This window comes from Lissotriton helveticus, chromosome 8, assembly GCF_964261635.1.
Source record: "Lissotriton helveticus chromosome 8, aLisHel1.1, whole genome shotgun sequence".
Lineage (NCBI taxonomy): Eukaryota > Metazoa > Chordata > Amphibia > Caudata > Salamandridae > Lissotriton > Lissotriton helveticus.
In genome coordinates, this window is record NC_136069.1 from 1,659,044,840 (window position 1) to 1,659,064,088 (window position 19,249).

A 19,249-nucleotide genomic window follows, 5' to 3' on the forward strand; every position below is an offset into this window, starting at 1 on the left:
GCTTTTTTAAAAGGCCTAAAACATTCACTGTAGGATCTCTTCATTGGATACAGACAGAAGTGGATGTGTTGAATGGGCCCATATGGTGATTGCCCTCATTGATGCTACGAAACAGGTGTTGGCGATTTACGTGCTGGGAGATCTTTTTAAGAAATTATGAACATTAATAAAGAATGACCTGATGAAATCTGAAGAGGATTCTCTCTAGAATTATTGTGGATTGTTTGGATCCCTGTTCACTTATTTTCTATGCTATTTTGTATTTATGCTGTGTATAGTAGTTAGACTTGTCTACTGATGGTATATTACTTTAGCCAAGACTAAAATATTTTGACTGCAAGATGTGCTGTAATTAGAACCTCAACCCCAATATTCTCAGTTTGGTTTCACAGCTTTGTGTACCTATAGCACCTTGAGGTAGTAGGTGCTTTGCGGCTCTTTAGCACCCAAACTCATACGAATTCTCAATAATATGTCACGCTTTCAACTATTTGCAGAATAATATTGTGTTTTATTGAATAGTGCGGACGTTTCCTTTGTGAACACTACTACCTAATCTTGCTATATGGTGTCATAAGTTATTTCAGCAGTGTTGACTATTAAGGTCAACTGTTAAGGTCAACTAATCCCTGGTGCATTTCCATGCAATATTTAGCCATTCCCTTCTAAAGTGGAGGACCTCTTGTAAGATCATTGGCTTATTTGATATTATGAAACCTTTAGGAACAGCTTTTTCTGAGATATTCAATCCCTTTGGCCCCATGGAGGGCTGTTTTCATCTGTGTTTTGTCCAAGGTGGTATGGGCAGAAATATTGGTATCTCCTAGTAGGGATAGACCTGCTAGGATTCAGCTTTGGATCCAAAGGACACTATCTCCAGTTGGGCAATAGAGTCTGTAGAAGATAGGTCAGATTTCAGCAACACATAAAATGAGTGTAACTAACATCTGACAACATTTGAAAGCCAATAGACTGGATGAGCTATCGGAATAGCGGAATATACAAATAAAAAAAATAGGAGATAGTCCTGTGGAACTCCGTAGGGAACCTTTGCCTCAGCCAATCGTACAGGGGAAGAGATACCACCTGAATCGAGATAGCCAAGAAATAAAGTAACCCCCGGAGAACAGAGAGTTGCACAGCCTTAAGACCATGAGGGATGGTATGATTAACTATATTAAATGAAGCAGATAGCTCGAGTAGTAGCACACCTACATCTACATCTTTTTCCCTCTATGTTGACGTTTTGAAGCCGCAGGAGTTATTGCCCATTGATTTACCCATAATTAAAGTAAGAGGCCTATACAGGCTCTTGTGTGATCCCTCAGTTGTATCAACTGGCCAAAATACAACACCCACTGCATTCAGAATAGAGATTCTGAAGGTGGAATCTCCTATGGGTATAGTAGTTTGTTCTAACTCGGTTGGTAGTCTCTGCTACATGCAGGAGCTAAACGTGACCGGCACAGCCTTGGTGCATATGTTTTTGCTGATTAATAGGAATATTTCTCAAAGTTATATCCAGAGAAGCAGTTGGTGCACACGCAGCGATTTCTTCTCAATGGCTGATCTTCACAAAATCAGTACAGGGAGCCATAAGAGGCCTGGGCGGTTACATGCTGATACATTGGGTTGATATGTTTATTATCGGCTAATCATAATTAAAGCTGCATAGATTATTTGTATTGCATGTGTTGCTTAAATTTTTTAACAAGATGCTGAATTAATGATTGAAGATATTGGAAACCTTTGTACTGGTCGTGGATTAGATTTTTGGGGCATATGTATCAAAAATACGTTTTGCGAGTCCTTAATAGCGAATTGTAGCGAATCGCTATTAAGGACTCGCAAAATGAAATATATGTTGGGGTGGCAGTATTATTTACGATTCCTACGTATTCCTTAATTGCGAATCGCAAATTGCTAATCGCAATTTGCGAATTACAATTAAGGAATACCTTCCCATTCATTCCTATGGGCCTGGAGGCCCATAGGAATGAATGGGAAGACATTCGTAATTTGCGAGTACCCATTAGGTACTCGCAAATTGCGAATGCAATTTCAAGGGTGCAAGGGTGTCAAAAGGATACCCTGTTGCGCCCCTGAAATATGTATGTGTGCACATGTGGCGCACATACATGCCCTAAGGGCATGTATGTGCGCCACAAACCACTTTAAAAAATGCAAAAAAGTGAATTTTTCAAAGAATCGCATATTACCACCAACTTGAAGTTGGTGGTAATTTGCGATTTCTTAGGGCAAAATCGCACAACTTAGGTGCTTCCTGCATTACATTTAAGGAATCGCAATTTGTGATTCCTCAAATACATTAGTAAAATAGGGAATCGCATTGCAATTCCCTATATTGCGAGGGCCATTTGGGATGATTTCCCGTTCGCAAACGGGCCGATTCTGAGAATCAGCCCATTTGCGAATGGGAAAAAGCATTCATACATAGGCCCCTTGATTCATAATTTTTTTTAATATATTAAATTTAGAAAAAATTACTTCATAGGGATTGTGATGCTCATAGTTCAGTAATTTGCTTTGAGAATACCGAGCCAAGAGAGCGTAAAGGAGGCTCAGGTTGCTTAATAGCTTATGTTTGGGTTTTGCAGAGTGAAGAGTGTAAAAGCACCGTAATATTCCATCAAGATGGGCACCTGAAGGCACTTTCCTTGCTCATCTCTGACTTTGCTTGTGATGGGAGGCTTTTTCTGATGTCCCTCTTTTACTCTCTTTTTAAACCTTACAGGTGCTGGAAGACCACTCCCGCACAATCCCGGGAGATGCTCTAATTCTTGCTGCCTTTACCTGCTACCTGGGCCCGTTCTCCTTGAAGCAACGAGAGGAGCTTATGGAGAAATGGCAGAGGCTCTGTCGGGGCTGGGATGTGTCTCTGCCCCCAGATGACTTGAGCAGGGAACTTGAAAAATGTCTCTATGTTCCCTCCTGTCCTGCACCCACAAACTGTCCACTACCTATCCGAGAAGATTTCAGCTGTATAGATCTCCTGAGTTCTGCAAGTGAGAAGAGGGTTTGGTACCAAACCATGCCTTGTGAACAACCTGCAGGTCAGAGCTTAGCACTTTCTATACGGACCTCCGCCCGCTACTCCTGCCGTCACTGGCCGCTGCTGGTGGATCCTGACAAACAAGGAGAAGGATGGATAAGATTGATTCATAAAAGAGGTATTGAAGATGGGTGTACGAAAGTACCGAGTGGTATAGAAGACGGTCATAGAAAAAGGCAAAGTGGTATGGAAGATAGGCATGTGCTTGGACAGAGGAGTATAAAAAAAGGTCATGACTGAACAGAGTGACACAGAGGGAAAGATCATATTGGGCATTGTGGCATGATGAAAGATATCCAAAGGATGAGCGATGGTTTAAAAGATGGCAATACGAATAGACAGAGTGGTTGTTTGATTGGCGTGGAAGTTTAGGGAGGATGTCATGAAAGATGTGCCTTGAGGTGGACACTGGTATGAAAGGTGGGCATACAAAAGGACATAATGGTGTGGAAGAAGGGCTTACCAATAGAAAGAGTGGTACAAAAGATGAGCATACAAATAGGTACATTAGTATGAAAGGTGAAGGTGACTAAAAAGTAGAATTGAATTAGAAATCTACAGAGGCATTGAGGAAGGTGGAAACAGACATGAAGGTAGCAGTTCTGAAACAAATACCAATGCAGTGGAATCAATGACTTCTTACACTGCGTCTTCTCTGTAGTCTTGCAGACACCAAGCGTGGAAACTGTTGATGGCCACCCTGCCCCTGAAGCGCATGGGTCAAACCTACCCACACCAATGTTAGACCCAAAAGAGGACCATCAGAAGCTATGCGTGTTGCCGGCTTCAGACCCGGATATTGATGAGAAGCTCCGGGCTGCGTCCAGTGAAGGTGGGCATACCTCTGTCAGGTGCATTACTTTGAGTCAGTAATTTGACACCTAGGGATGCAATGTTCTGAAATGTCAAAAGCCCTGCATTCGTGTGGCGCCAGGTGTCTCCTTAGTGTTTAGCTACACTGTGCCCACACCACCGCTCAAGCTCACTGTGCAGTATTTCTTGAGTAATAAAGAGGAAAGATCATTTAATGTGGAAACATGGATGTGGTATTATTAATGTAATCAACATTGTTGTGTTGGGTTCAGGTATAAGATTCGATTAAGGTTGCTCTAGTGGCCAAGGATTGGTCTAGTGGACTGTTAGCTATGCTGCAGGACCGGATCACTGAAACAATATCGATGGCACAAATATAGAACTACCAAAATATCGAGTAAAAAATATAGAATGCAAAAATATCGAATTCCTATCTCCAAACAGGTAAGTACAAAAATATTGAATCAAAAATATCGTTGTAAAAAATAAAGTTAGTCAAAATATCGAATTTTTTTAAATGCTTTAAAGTAATTAAAAATTAATGAAATAATAAATATAATTAACTTAAACATACTTAAAATACTTAAATAACCTTAAAATTAATAAATAATTAATGTAAGTTTAAAAAAACGTAATAAATTGATTTGTTAATAGATATATATACATATATATGAACGTAATATTAATACATAATTTACAATATTTTTACCGTAGGATAGCGGAAAGGGTAAAATTTACTATTACCACTTCAGTGAGTGCAACAGTAGAGAAAGCGTTGGAAAGCGTAGGGGTAAAAATTACTATTCCCACTCCAGTGAGTGCAACAGTAGGGAAAGCGTTGGATAGCGGGAGGGTAAAAATTACTAATCCCCCTCCAGAGAGTGCAACAGTAGGGAAAGCGTTGTATAGCGTAGGGGTAAAAATTACTATTCCCACTCCAGAGAGTGCAACAGTAGGGAAAGCGTTGGATAGCGTAGGGGTAAAAATTACTATTCCCACTCCAGAGAGTGCAACAGTAGGGAAAGCGTTGGATAGCGGGAGGGTAAAAATTACTAATCCCCCTCCAGAGAGTGCAACAGTAGGGAAAGCGTTGGATAGCGTAGGGGTAAAAATTACTATTCCCACTCCAGTGGGTGCAACAGTAGGGAAAGCACTGGATAGCGGAGTGGTAAAAATTACTATTCCCACTCCAGTGAGTGCAACAGTAGGGAAAGTAAATACTTCATATAATATTAAAAAAATATATATATTAATACCAATTACAAATTAATAAAAAATAATTACCAATTTAATATAATAGAATAATTAATCAATAAAAAATACAAATACAAAATATTTATTAGAAATCATTACCTATTAATACAAATTAATTACCAATTTACAATTAAATTACTTCCCACCCTATTCCCCTATAAACCCACAACCCGATACAGAATTAAATTACGCAAAAATTAAATACCATAAAATTCATTACTTAAAATAAATTATAAAATAAATATACACTTTTCACACATATACTAACATAAAAAACAATTACAAAAATTTGATATTATTAAAAAATCGATATATTTAACATCTATATTATATACTTTGATATTTTGACTTTCTATATTTATGTAAATCGATATTAACTTACTTACCTCAAATTCGATATTTTTGTTGTCTATATTCTGTCCATTCGATATTTTGTCCATTACATTCGATATTTTTGTTGTCTATATTCTGTCCATTCGATATTTAGTCCATTCTATATTTTTAACTCGATATTAATGCAATTCTATATTTTTAACTCGATATTTTGACTGTATACCTGCAGGACCCTATCACAGTTTTGGAGCAACCAATCTCAAGCCTCACAGTCCTTGTGTTTTCTCTTGAGAATATTATTCAGGCTAATATTTTATCTTCTCTGCAAAATGTACCATTCCCAGGTGCTGCCATTCTGGTGACACACATAGAGAGAGGATGCTCCAGCCCTGTGCTGCAGGCCTTACTGAGGAAGGAAAGCTGCTCCAGTCAGGTCTCCCCCACCTTTCAGCTGTACATCAGCACCTCGCTGCCTTTTGATGCCATCGAGAAGGGTAAGTACTGGTGCGTATGGACAGTGCAAAGCATGTTCGTGTCTGTGAAGGTTCTGATCTAACAAGTAAGGTACAGCATCAGCAGGTGCATCTTCAAAGCCTAAAAAGTCAGGTTTTCATTCAACATTTAAAACATGCAAACTCTTTAAAATTACAAACTTACTGAGAATTGAAACTTGCTGATAACTGCTGCTTCAGTTTCTTTATACCTATAACTTTCTTTGATTGGTGTCTTGCAAGCAGGATATTTCATCTAAGACCTAGTGCTTTATACGATCAAATAAATTGTGCGGCTTATCTGCTTGCCAATGGAGACATAAATCTGAAGATTATAAAATATATTGCTCTTTCTCAACAAGACCTTCAGGGACTGAGAAGGTCACCTGCTCAGATGGCTTAATAAAGAAAAAGCAACACTCCATTCATTTTCAGGAGAGGAGACTTCCCCTGAGCAGAAGCAATCCTTCAAAAGACACTTAGAAAAACAACGACCTGACAGGACAAAATGTAGCCTTGTACATCTGTAGAACCACCTAAAAAGGCCACAAAAAATCAGTCAGACAAGCTGAGCACAGCATTTTCTTAGACTCCGCTAGCACCAAAAAACCATCTTAGAAAATCTGAGACACCGTCAATGACTGTGCCAATGACAGTCCCTGCTTCCACCATCAGCATCTCACCATTGACGCCCATTGCCATCGCCCGTACTGCCAACTCCTTTCATTGATGATGATAACCACATCTGTGGCATACACAATACCAACTTCAACGAGGACCGCGAAGACCATGACAGTGATAACAATATAGTCGATTATCCTATCTGGATGTTTCAAAAGGCCAGTTGTTAAACCATTTAATGGGCCGTCTAGATCTTGAAAGCCACTGGATACATCTCCCACTTAAGTGTCATCTTAGCCACCTAAGAGGCTGTTGATACTGAAGGAGAATCATAAGATGAGGATACTTTCAGGAAGGCGACATACTGAAGGAGAATCATACGGTGAGGATACTTTCAGGAAGGCGACATACTGAAGGAAAATCATAAGATGAGGATACTTTCAGGAAGGGGCCATACCAAAAGCGAATCATAAGATGAGGATACTTTCAGGAAGGCGACATACCAAAGGAGAATCATAAGATGAGGATACTTTCAGGAAGGCAACATAGTGAAGGAGAATCATAAGATGAGGATACTTTCAGGAAGGTGACATACCAAAGGAGAATCATAAGATGAGGATACTTTCAGGAAGGCGCCATACCGAAAGAGAATCATAAGATGAGGATACTTTCAGGAAGGCAACATACCAAAGGAGAATCATAAGATGAGGATACTTTCAAGAAGGCGTCATACTGAAGGAGAATCATAAGGTGAGGATACTTTCAGGAAGGCGACATACCAAAGGAGAATCATAAGATGTGGATACTTTCAGGAAGGTGACATACCAAAGGAGAATCATAAGATGTGGATACTTTCAGGAAGGTGACATACCAAAGGAGAATCATAAGATGAGGATACTTTCAGGAAGGCGTCATGCCGAAGGAGAATCATAAGATGAGGATTCTTTCAAGAAGGCGTCATACTGAAGGAGAATCATAAGATGAGGATACTTTCATGAAGGTGACATACCGAAGGAGAATCATAAGATGAGGATACTTTCAGGAAGGCGACCAGTCCTGAACAACTACATGTAAGATGCTAGGAAGTCAGAGGAAGGGCAGTGTGAACAGGGTGGTGCTCAAGAGGATTTGCTGATGTGAATATGGTATTGTTTTGTGAAACACAGAAATTCATTCTAAAGTTGATACTATATATTTCAAAGGTGCAATAAAAGGTAATAATGATATAACATGTTTATGAGTACAGGTTGATACCAGGCGATATACACAGTTTCAATAGATGTTATATTGTTTGTGTGAATATGATTTTTTCTTTGAAATATTCTGATTAAGTGTTTGAGATGAGCATTTATGTGGTATAATGGAAAATAATTATAATTCTGAATGATTTAAAAATTAATTGACTGTTATTTTCAGTCAGTTATACATATTATTTTATATGAAGATTTCCAATTGTAAATTTGATTGTTTTCTTTTTGTGTAAATACACAAAATTAAGACCCAGAGGAAGCAAATTTTTCGCTTAACACTTGTTGGCCAAAAATGTTTTAATCCAAAGGAAGAATAAAACCTTTTCAACTATACAGACCCCCCTAGGATTTTGTGGCAGCTGTGAGAAGTTGGCCTGGTATATGATGTTCACTATTCTAGTGAGCACCTTGCACCAGTCCAAACAACCCTTATGGTGATGGTTGTAAAGTCAACCTTATAGATCAGCTATCCTAGTGGTAGCATGGACAAAGCAGTCTTAGGCTAAACTCAAGAGGGCATGTGAAGCCAGCTGTTTTACCATATGTAACCCCTTTAATACCAAATGAAAGGACACCACACAGGTTATATATATAAAATATATATGTATTTATTACTAAATTAATCCTCTGAACTCTTTATGAGATCAGAGGCACAAGCACATAACAAGATACTTAATTATCATACAATAAGTTGCACAAAATACAGTGGAGCCCTAGGGGCCCGTAAAACCATATACTAAAATAGTAGTATAAGAACCACGTCACGAACAAAGGGTAGGCCTAGGGCCTGGAGAATCGCTGGCGCTACGCTGTACTACCAAAGGATAGGGAGCAGGAGGCCCACGGGATGTGTGTGCAGTGTCTTTACACACACGCGAGTTACCATAGAGTTGGAATGGGAACGAAATAATTGGAAACTAGTTCTTTTAGGTCAGTTCTGGATGGACTAGGAGAAAGCTACTGAAAACTAGGACACTAGGATAGTCAATACCCACAGGAGCACCGGAGTACTCGCGTTACCTCACCCACAGGAAGCGGGTGCATAAGTGTCAAAGTGTGTCGGGTTTCGTCGCTGAATCCTGTGGAGCCGTGAAGAAAGATGCTGCAGGCGACCAGGAGGAAAGTGTCCGGTTGGATCCAAGGGCGGATCGAGGATGAAGAGTACCTGAAAGCAGAGGGGACAGAGTCTGGGTCACTAACCAGTGACCAGGAAGGAACCAGGAAGGAACCAGGCGATGTCATGAAGCTTGTCTCTGCAGCCACGTGGACCAGGAGGTGTCGATGAAGACCAGGAGCTGGATACGGACTGTCCCACGAAGGCTCTCGCTGTCGGCGGTGTCGGCTTCCGGATTGGAGTCAACAAGCCTTGGCAAAGGCAACCCACGCAGGAATCGAAGATGGCTTCTGGATCAGACCAGCAAGGTCTGATAGGCTTCTCCTTTTCAGGGAAGCAGGGGCCAGTCTGGAGCAACCAGACCAGTGGTGTAAATTCAAAGTGAAGTAGTGTGGCTCACTGGTTAGAGGCGGCAGACCCGAGAGCAGAGGACGCCCGGGACCAGGGTTCGATTCCCGGCGCGGCAGGTTTCTGGACCAGGGTCAGCGGACTCGATAATTCTCTCGCCTCGGTGCCCACTCTGATCAGCGATCACACTCGGCAACTCTGGGCATTAGCTTGCCTCATCTTCACTAACGGCCCCACCAGACCGCCGGGGATGCCTGGTCTCACCCTGGAGATACCCATTAAGGGACCATCTCTCAGGGAAGCCAGGAAGGGTTTCGCAGCGGTCGAAGCGCCTTGGGACCCTACGGGTAAGTAGTGCGCTTTCTAAATGCCTATACATACAAAGGTTAGTCGTCACATAGGCCACTAGCCAACGGGCAAGTGACCGGACAGACGCGTCGAGCAGGAAAATGCAGAAGGGCCCCACGCAGAACTCGTGGAGTGTGGAGGGCTAATCTTCGGTGCAGTTGGTGCTCGGGGCTGGGGTCTCTAAATCCCCAATGCACAACTTCGAGGGTGCCTCAGAAGTTGCACGGAAAGCAATTCGCTGGCTTTCCAAGATGGCCTGTCCCACGTCTCTCGTCGCCTCCACGGGTCTCAGCTTTGCTGTGGCTGTGGATCGGGCTGTTGGAAGTCCGGAAGTCCGGGTCTTGTCAGGCTCTGTGCTCGGGCTCCGGCGGGAGCGTCGACAAAGCAAACCGTTGATCGCTTGATGGTGCCTGCTTACACAGGGTGGTCACTCCTTGACCACAAGGGAGATTCTTCAGTCTTCTACCTTCAGGTAGAACGTCGAAGGTCCAGAGTTTCGTTTCAAGTTTCAGTCAGGATAAAATCTAAAGTCTTGGGACTCAGCTCCTACCTATATACCAAATTTAGGGGCTGGATTACCTGCTAGGTCCCTCCTATGGGTGGGACCAGGGAAGGGGGTGGTTACACCCCTTTCCCTTTGTCCAGTTTCGTGCCAGAGCTGGGGCTGGAGTGCCCCAGCACCGGTTTGAACCGGACTATGCATGGGACACCTTGTGTGCCCCAGCCAGTGTCTCATTTCATTCAGCCCTCCCTGCCCCAATACACTATGGCTTGTCTGGGGTGGTGCTAGCACCTCCCAAGACAGGAAACCTATTGTCCAAGCCTCCCTCGCTGGAAGGACTCCCAGCAGCAGGAGGTCAGACTTGTGTCTGTGGCAGCAGCATCCATTTTGTGATGCTGAGGCTCTGGTTAACTTTAACCGGGATTAGTAGGAACACATGTCTTCTCCCTCTAGAAGGGTGGAATGCTACCCCCGTTGCCAGAACTGGCGAGGGGGTAATATTCCAAAGCGTATGACACCTTACACGACATGTTTTGATAAAGCCAAACCGAAGTTAGCATTTAACCGCGAGGTTCATAATGCACTTAAGAGTATATGGTATGGCTATATCCTAGAACAGCTATAAGGACATAGTTCCGAAAGCTGCAGACAGGCTCAGCTCATGCTAGAGCCTCATCTCACATAAAACCAAGAGCTCTGCCTCCAGGATTGTTAAGGCCTGCCATAGGAGTGACTTATAGGTGTATATGTGTCTAGATATAAGGTTAGATATAGGAATACTATATCTAAGCAAGGGGTGATTACACGACCTTGCCCCAGCTGAGTGATCAGCTAGTTGTGTTAGTTTGGATGGCCAGCCAGGGGTGGCAAAAGATATGCTGCAGCCCCTGGTAGGCCTTGGATGCACCTATGCCCTGGGTACCTATGGTACACTATACAGGGGCTCATAAGGTGATCCAATGTCCAATTGGAGATGTACCTAAAGTACATGGAGTCCATTTTACAGTGAGAGCCGACAGCCTGGGGCCCTGATTAGCCGTATCCCAGGCCAACTAAGTCGAAAACCAGCTAAACACAAGGCAAAAAATCTGGGGTAACCATAGTCAGGTATCCACCTTCCTACAGCAGCGACCTGCAAATTTTGTGGGCAAATAACATTTTCAACCTGAATCCTTAAATTGTATGGTATTTTGCAGTTATTAGAAAAGTGCCTTCCACAAAAATGCTGCACGGCCTGTGTGATGTCACTGCTGGAGACTGTGCAGTGTCACAATTTGTAACCTCGCAGAGTCTCCAGCCTCACAGCACCTCCGAAGCTGTCTGGTGTCACAAAGAGGTGATCACAGTATGAAACCTCAGTCCTCCTTAAAATCAGACAATCTCTGTACCATGCAGGGGAAGCACATGTAAGGGGAGGCACAAGAGAGGAGGTGGGGGTGGGATGAGTCCAGAGGAGAGGGCTAGATGAGTTATGGGATGAGGGGGGGCAAGCAGGGGATGGAGAGAGTGCGTTGGTTGCAGAGGAGAAGGGGATATGTCCTAATGACTCCACTGGTTATCAAAGATCCAGGAATCTCGCCCAACCCAACTAGAGATTAAATCCCTTGAAGTTATTAAAAGGACTCTCCCCCAATAGAACAAGCTAGTGGCATGTTTCCTCAACGAGACTCCACCCAGACACAGAGTGTGTCTGGGTGGGTTCAACCTTCAGATGAAGGGAGCGCTTATCTAGGTTGTTGGACACGTGGGATGCACGCGGAATACATGGGTCCGCATGCCCTTTACTCCCTGACTTATAAAACACAGCTCTAAGTAATTTTCAAACAGATGGTGCAAGCTGTCCAGAATTTGTGAAAAATCCTTTTCCAAAATATCAGCATTTGGCTATTGGCCATCAGGTATTGGGTGCTCCCATTCCTCAACTAGTTGCACCCCATGTTGTTAGACAAGCCTAATGCCTAGATGCATCAAACGGAATTGCATTCGCAAACGGTGCGAATCGCTTTTTTCGGCCGTTTGCGAATGCAATTGACTAATTTGGAATGCATCATGCATTTCGCAATTTTAGGAATCGCAACCATGTTGCGATTTCTAAAATTGCGATTGCATTTAAGAAATCGCAATTAGAGATTTCTTAAATGCAATGCATGATTATTTTTAAATTGCGAATTCGCAGTTTGGAAGGGGTAAAATAGCATGAAATTGAACTTCATGCTAATTTACCTAAAACTATCAAATATGCACAAATTGCATTTTTGGAAGTTTAAATTTACACGCACACATGCCCTTGGGGCATGTGTGTGTGTAAATTGGATTTAAAGTTACATTTCAGGGGTGCAGGGAGGGGTTCCTTGGACCCCCCCCCTGCACCCTTGAAATTGCATTCACATTTTGCGAATCGCAATTTGAAATTCGCAAAAAGTGATTGCCTTCCCATTCATTCCTATGGGCCTTTTGGCCCATAGGAATCAATGGGAAGGGTTTTCCTTAATTGCGATTCGCAAATTGAGAATCGCAATTAAGGAAAAATACCGATTCGCAAAAATAATTGCGAATTGTTCATGCATTGCCGTTTGCGATTTCTAAATTGCGATTCCTTAATTTTCGCAATTTAGGAATCGCAAAAGGCAACAATGATGCATCTACCCATAAGTTCCTTACTGAATGTTAACCCAGACAGTTTTTGTGTCATGAGCCAGGAATCCAAAAGCATGAGGCAGCCGTGGGTCAGCAAAGATACTAACTGTGGGCTTTCCTGAAGCTGTGGTGGAGGATAAAAAGGTTATTTAGGCAACAACCATTTCCACATTGATCATTATTTCTGGAGGTCACCCCCATGCATAGGTCACACCCATGCATAGGCACAGGTCATGTATACATTTACACTGAAACCTAAAAGTTACCCACTCCCCTTGAGATTTATTGAAACTCTATATTATGTCCATGCCATTCGTCTCTTGACAAGGACTTTCTTCCATTATTTTGTTTCATTTTATGATGGAAGATGAGGAGATTAAAGTTGTATTTTTAGACCCATCCTCTTGTTTTCTTGACAATTTTCAGCTACTCTAGGAGGTTGTACTGAAATGTGCTGCATATCACTGACCAATGCAACTACCACATCACCTCTAAGTGTCTTGAAAAATCACTTTTGAATGTAAGATATATATATATAATAGGAGAGACCCAGCTTCCGTGTATTCAGTAAGGGAAGGCTGACCAGCCTCTGTGCCAAACTTCTGCTTGCACGCTCTTCGTTCAAGACCATCAGAATTACATGATTTGAGTTCCCCCACATAAGTGTGGATTAGTTTATATGTAAACATAAGATATATTGTTTAAAGGTGGTTTTAATTTATTTCAGCCCTAAAACGAATGTGATGAAGGTTTTGCAGCTATTCTCCATGATGTGTGATATATCTGATAAAATCAAGTGCACAGAGATGCAATTGAACTAGACAGGAATGAACACAATACTTGAATGTTGTGTTTTATTCTTCTTAGTGCTTGACTCTGCCTTGCTGAAGAACCTGAGTGTGTTTTACATGGGAATCAGCGAAACAGATCTAGAAGAACTGGTCCTGGTGGAGATTCTGAACTCAGAGAAGCCAGAACTGCAGAGTGAAAGACGAGGCCTGGCTCTTAGTGTCCAACAGGTGGATGATGAGCTAAGGCAAATACAGGTGAGAAGTGGTCTCTGCAGAGGGATGCGTGGCAGGTGGACCCTGGAAAGAGCTGGCAGTTGCAGATGCGGAGGTGTAAAATACTGTGAGGTATGAAGGGATGATTGAACAGTGGAATTAGTCAGAAAGATGGAGGAAAGATCTAATTTCCAGCTATATCTACACAAGATTATTAAGGGGGTCGTTTGGAGTATCATGTTGTTCCTCCAGGCCGAAGGTAAGCAGAGGTCCTCGACTTCACTCACCTGGTACTGTGTCTCTTGACATACTTAGTCAGTATGAATATTTTTTTCTCTGTGTCAGTGCCATTGCCTAATATTCCTGCCCAGAATCACTATGCTTCTCATAGCTGTTGTTGACTAGAAAAATCTAGCGGTCGGCAGCCATCTCTAAGTTGGGTAAGGCCTCTGTCACTATGACCTGGTGGGCTGTGGCAGACAGGCCATTAGGTCAGAGGTTTTTAATGGAGCCAGCTGAAGCACCACTGTCTACTGTTTTTTTAAGATACCCCCACATCCGCCAGACTAAGAGATCCCAGGCATTTTGCACCTCGCCTACATCTAATCAAGCAACAGTCATATTCTGCAATAATTCAGAAAATGCAACCTTGACTCATCTCTAGCTTCATCGTGGCACCCCAAAAAGATACTCTCCTATCAGCACGCAGGCATAAAGATGCAATGTAATTACTTGGATCCTAAAGGATTACTCTGGTTCTAGGTTAGCCTTCAAAACATACAGATCCACCAAGCCACAACTGCCTCTTTGCAATGCAGACAAACTCAAGAAATGTAGAGGCTCCAAAAATCTGAATTCAAAGCCTCTTTTAGGGTTGGGAGGTAATGGAAAAACCTCCAGTTTGTAAAAACAAATCTACATGCAGTGGAGAACCCACCAGTGTAATGTCCCCTTCATAGAGGTATCGTTTACCCAACCCTGAATCAGTCCATAAATTCATCCCAACACTAGAAAATGGGAACTCCACAATCCGATACATGTTCTGCTCTGACATGTGGCTTGTCCAGACTTATCCCCCCCTCCTATTTTGTACAGTTTATTCAGGTGTTGAGCATCTCCCGTAAGCCTCTGATTATTCGCTTCTGTCTTGGTAGCGTTGTGGTTAGGACAGCAGTCCACTTTTAATAGACATCTTGCAGAGTAGTCACCCAAGACCCTCACTGGGCCCTGCAGCTTCAGCATGAAATACCTGTCTTCCTAGTTGTAAACTATGGTGTTGTTGCCGTAAACAATGTAAGTGAGTGTACATATATCAAGGATCAGGAGGGGGAAAATGCTGTGTCCGGAGACACTGAGATCTAAGCCTTAAGCAAACAACATAAAATGGAAGAGTGATTGTCTGTGCGAACTCTGCCAGTGGACTCCCGTTCACCCAATGAGGGCTAGTAATATGGAATGATCAATAGGGTTGAAGTCAGTGTCATGGCCTTACGTCACCCGATATCAATTTGTGCAGCCAGGATAAGAGGTGCTGTTCCTTCTGCTGGTTATAAGCCTTTCTACAGAGTCCCATGATGTACGTTGGCTCCATGAAAGGGGGCGGCTAGCTAAGCATGATCTTTGTAGAGATTTCATATGGGGGAGCTGCAGACCACGTTAGCTACTTGTCTGGGACATCATTGTAACCAATATTTATTGTGGGCTTTGGGCCTCCCCTTTGCTCATGGATGGATGGCTGTCTTGTCTATCTCAACTCCCCCCCTCTTGATCTGATGTCCTTTCTCCTGACCTACCATCGGAGCAGTTATATGTATCCCTAATTTTCTATTGGTTTGGTGTATCCTTCCACTGCAGTGTCAAAGAAGTACACACAAAAAAAAGAATTCTGGCTTGACACTGCAGGAAAGTTCATGTCATGCTGCTGTCTGCCCTTGCTGGCTTGCTGCCTCTCTCTCTCTCCCTCTTGCTCCCTCTCTATCTGTTTCTCACTTTTTATTTCTCAAGCAGGCTCTTTACGCTCCTCTCGCAGTCACTCTCTTAGCCTCAGCATCTCCCACCATCATCTTTTGTTCTCTCCCCTTCAAAGCTACTGCCTCTATGTTTCTTGTTTCGTTGCCCCCCCACCGCCCCCCCAGCATCAAACACTGCTGTGTCTTGGTCTCTCTCTCTCTCTGCCTCTCTCTCACTCTGCTCTGCAGATGCCACTCTCCACTGCTATTGGTTTTGCCAGTGCAATTTCACCGGCGTTGGTAAAGCCAATACCACCAGCCAGTCATCTTGAAAGAATATAAAATATTGTTCAGCTTTTCTAGAATGTTATTTTATACTTCAAAAGTGGGCCACCACGTTGCATGTACAACTTGGAACTTCATAGTAAGAACCTTCCTGCTGCTGGCCGGAGCGTACTCTTGGGGACCTCGGAGGAGTCTGGTGGAGAAGGGAGTATACATCTCTTCTTTGTCGGGATAGACCAACTGCCCAGGCACACTAGCTGTGCTCCCTTCCTCCCCATGTGTTATGCTGGGTTTAGCCTAACAATGGCAAGCTACCCATGCTGAGGGAGACAGTGACCCCCAGCACCTGCAGCCTGACCATTAGAAGCCTGCCCCTCACTTGTCCTGCAAAAACATAGAAGAAAGCCTGCAGAGATATAGTAGGCTAAAGTTTGATTGAGGTTGTAATTTTTAAACTAACAAAGGTTTTATTTTGTTTGTGGTTTTAGTTAGGCCCAAAGTCCTGCTAGTGCCTATGAAGAATGGTAACGTTGCCCCCTTGAGTCAATGAGGTACATGTCATCTGCACTTGAAGGAGACGCTCTTTCGCATCAGCACTGACAGGCGTTGGTCCAGAACATGAATGTGGGTATCATTTCCCCTCAAAGCTGGGATCTGTCCTGGGTTCTAGAGAAGTACTGCAAAGGCAGCCGGCCCTCAAAGAAGGTGAAGCTGTACTTTTCATAGTGAAGAGAACAGGACCCTAGACAGGAGGACAAAGAGCTTTCCTTGATGTTTTAGACCAGTAAACACCATTTAGGATGTGACTACTTTTCCTGTCTCACTTCTGCATACTAGTTGATGAGTTTTTTACTTCTGTTGTAGTCAAGACCTTTTGTGAACAAAGTACAGAGAGCAGTATTTGGGATAACCCCCTTCAGGGATTGACTTTAGCTCCTTCCCCTTCAGCCACTATTTGTTTGCCCTTTTTTTTTTTTATCGGCTCCAACGTTTTGCACAGTTTTTCATTCAATACTTTGATTAATAAGACAAACAACTCCATTTCAGGCATTGCAGCAGAGCACCGCCTTGCCCTCTGTACAGAGTGCCGTAACTGCAGAGTGTTGTTCGGCTTGTGCTCTCCCACTGCAGCCTGCTTCCCACCTCACAGAGAGGAGCCGTGGGTGACAGGCTGCCTATCTCCTCTCTTGCTGGTAATTGATGGGAGCTATGCATAGTTATAAAGCTAGATGGCTACCATCTTAGACTAGGGATTTACAATGAAGATAATGAAAACCACATTCTAAGATGGCCGCCATGTATCCATGTAGTAAATGAGCTCACTCTTTCAGAATCTGCTGAGATTAGTGACCTCTCACCAGCGTAGGGAAAGAGGTATGCTGCTTCTTCTGAACTCATTGCTGCAGACCGGTATGTGCTGCAGCTAGAATTACATCATCCCATCCCATCTCAACCTCTGCCACTCGCTTTACCGTACCGAGAAGAGGGTCGCAAGTGATCAATTGTCCTTCCTCACTTCACCCGTGAAGCTAGTGATCCAAAACGACACCCCTTCTGCCCCTTGAAGCTTGGTGACACCTGTTTCTACCCACCAAGACAACACTGCAGTATCCCTACACACAGGCTGACCTCACAGGTCTCAGCAGCAAGGGTGCTCTATAATCTACCATATTATATCCAGACCTGTTAGCTTGAGCAGTGCTTGTTTGTTTTGACCTGTAACCCAATTTCTTTCTGTCATTGACAGGATTCGTTACTGGAGGAGGTGATCCAAGCCAATGAGCCTTTGCTACAGAAACATGACTTCCTTCCCATGGTTCATCGCTGTCAGAAGAAGGTGGCTGTACTTCTTTCCAACCTCCAGGATCTTGTGGCGCTGCAACAGCAGCAAGAGGAGTCTTTGGATGAGTATAGGAAATGTGCCCGACTTGGAGCTGGCCTCTACAGCACAATACAAGAGGTGTCCTACCTCCACAAAATCTACAGCTTTCACTTCAGAACCTTCCTTTCACTGGTTAAAAATGTCTTGTTGTCCAAGAAGAGGTCGGAGGTTGTGAAACGTGAGGTCTTACAGACCAGAGTGTTGGATCTTATGAACTCCCTCTCCAGCTGCATCCTATCGTACATAAGGCGGTGTCTCACCGAAAGCCATGCCAAGATTTTTCACTTTCTGGTGGCTGCAGTACAAATGCGGCTTGTTGGACAGCTGACCAATCTGGAGTGGCTTGTCTTCCTCCATGGGCTTAAAGACATCAATGTAGGCCAAAGCCTTTCAGAATCACCCATTGCGCGGCCCCAGTGGGTGTCTGCTGATGCATGGACAGAATGTTCCCGCTTAGAAATTCTTCCTGCCTTCAGATATCTGAGATCATCATTGGTGTACCGGTCCTGCCAATGGCAAGAGTACTTTGCTCTCTCCTCCTCAGTGATTGGGCCTATCCCATGTGCCAGTCACGCGCGACTAACCCTCATTGAAAAGGCCATCTTGTGGCGCACTTTGCGTCCTGATAAGCTGCTGAACGTCATCAGTGATCTCACCATGTGCATTCTTGGCCAGTCTTTAACAGAAGATCCTGAGAATGACATAGACTCAAAAGATTCTCACAACTGTACCAGTGTTCCGGTGGTGTTTGTCATGCCAGGACCAGAATTAGGAGGTCCGTCTACTCATCCTCTCTACTCCATTGAGCAGATGGCCATAACACAAGGACACGAGGTAAGAGCGAGCATCAGTAGTGTAGACTACATGTCATGAAAGTAAATTGCACAGGATAAGACAACTGCACACCTCTGAGGTAGGCAACTTCTTCCACTAACAACTACAGAGTCTATAGCATTGTAACATAACGCAGTGTGCCTGCACACCACTGAGGCGGGACTGCTCCTCACAGGACATTGTCTCTGCTGCTTCACACCCAATGCAATGTATGATATGTGGTTGTTGGTTTTTTCTCCAGAGCAGCTGTACTGCAGGAATCTGATGGTAATCTCAGCTCTGTGAAATGTTCTCCACGCATAATCACAAGTTACTTGATCCTTGTGCAGTTCTTTCAGGCAGTCCCAGATTAACCCTTCTTCTCCCAGGACAGTCTATCTCCTCTTTCTCGTGTTCAGGTCCCAGCATTAAGGTGTCTCGGGTGTGCCCCCAGCCTGAGCTGTACAGCTTTTAGTAGAGGTTCTGTCACTGGCACCCATGTGTGGGCCCAGATTCTGTCTAAAGTACTTTG

General features: G+C 43.5%; 1 protein-coding gene across 2 annotated transcripts in view; it reads left to right on the forward strand.

The window, feature by feature from the left end:
- DNHD1 (dynein heavy chain domain 1) overlaps positions 1–19,249 on the forward strand; it is a 659,975-nt gene that overhangs the window by 511,709 nt on the left and 129,017 nt on the right. For both annotated transcript variants that reach the window (XM_078658741.1, XM_078658742.1), the window contains exons 32-36: positions 2,756–3,191; positions 3,735–3,905; positions 5,818–5,967; positions 13,652–13,830; positions 17,770–18,738. In XM_078658741.1, the coding sequence (XP_078514867.1) occupies positions 2,756–3,191; positions 3,735–3,905; positions 5,818–5,967; positions 13,652–13,830; positions 17,770–18,738 (1,905 nt within the window). The remainder of the gene's footprint in view (positions 1–2,755; positions 3,192–3,734; positions 3,906–5,817; positions 5,968–13,651; positions 13,831–17,769; positions 18,739–19,249) is intronic.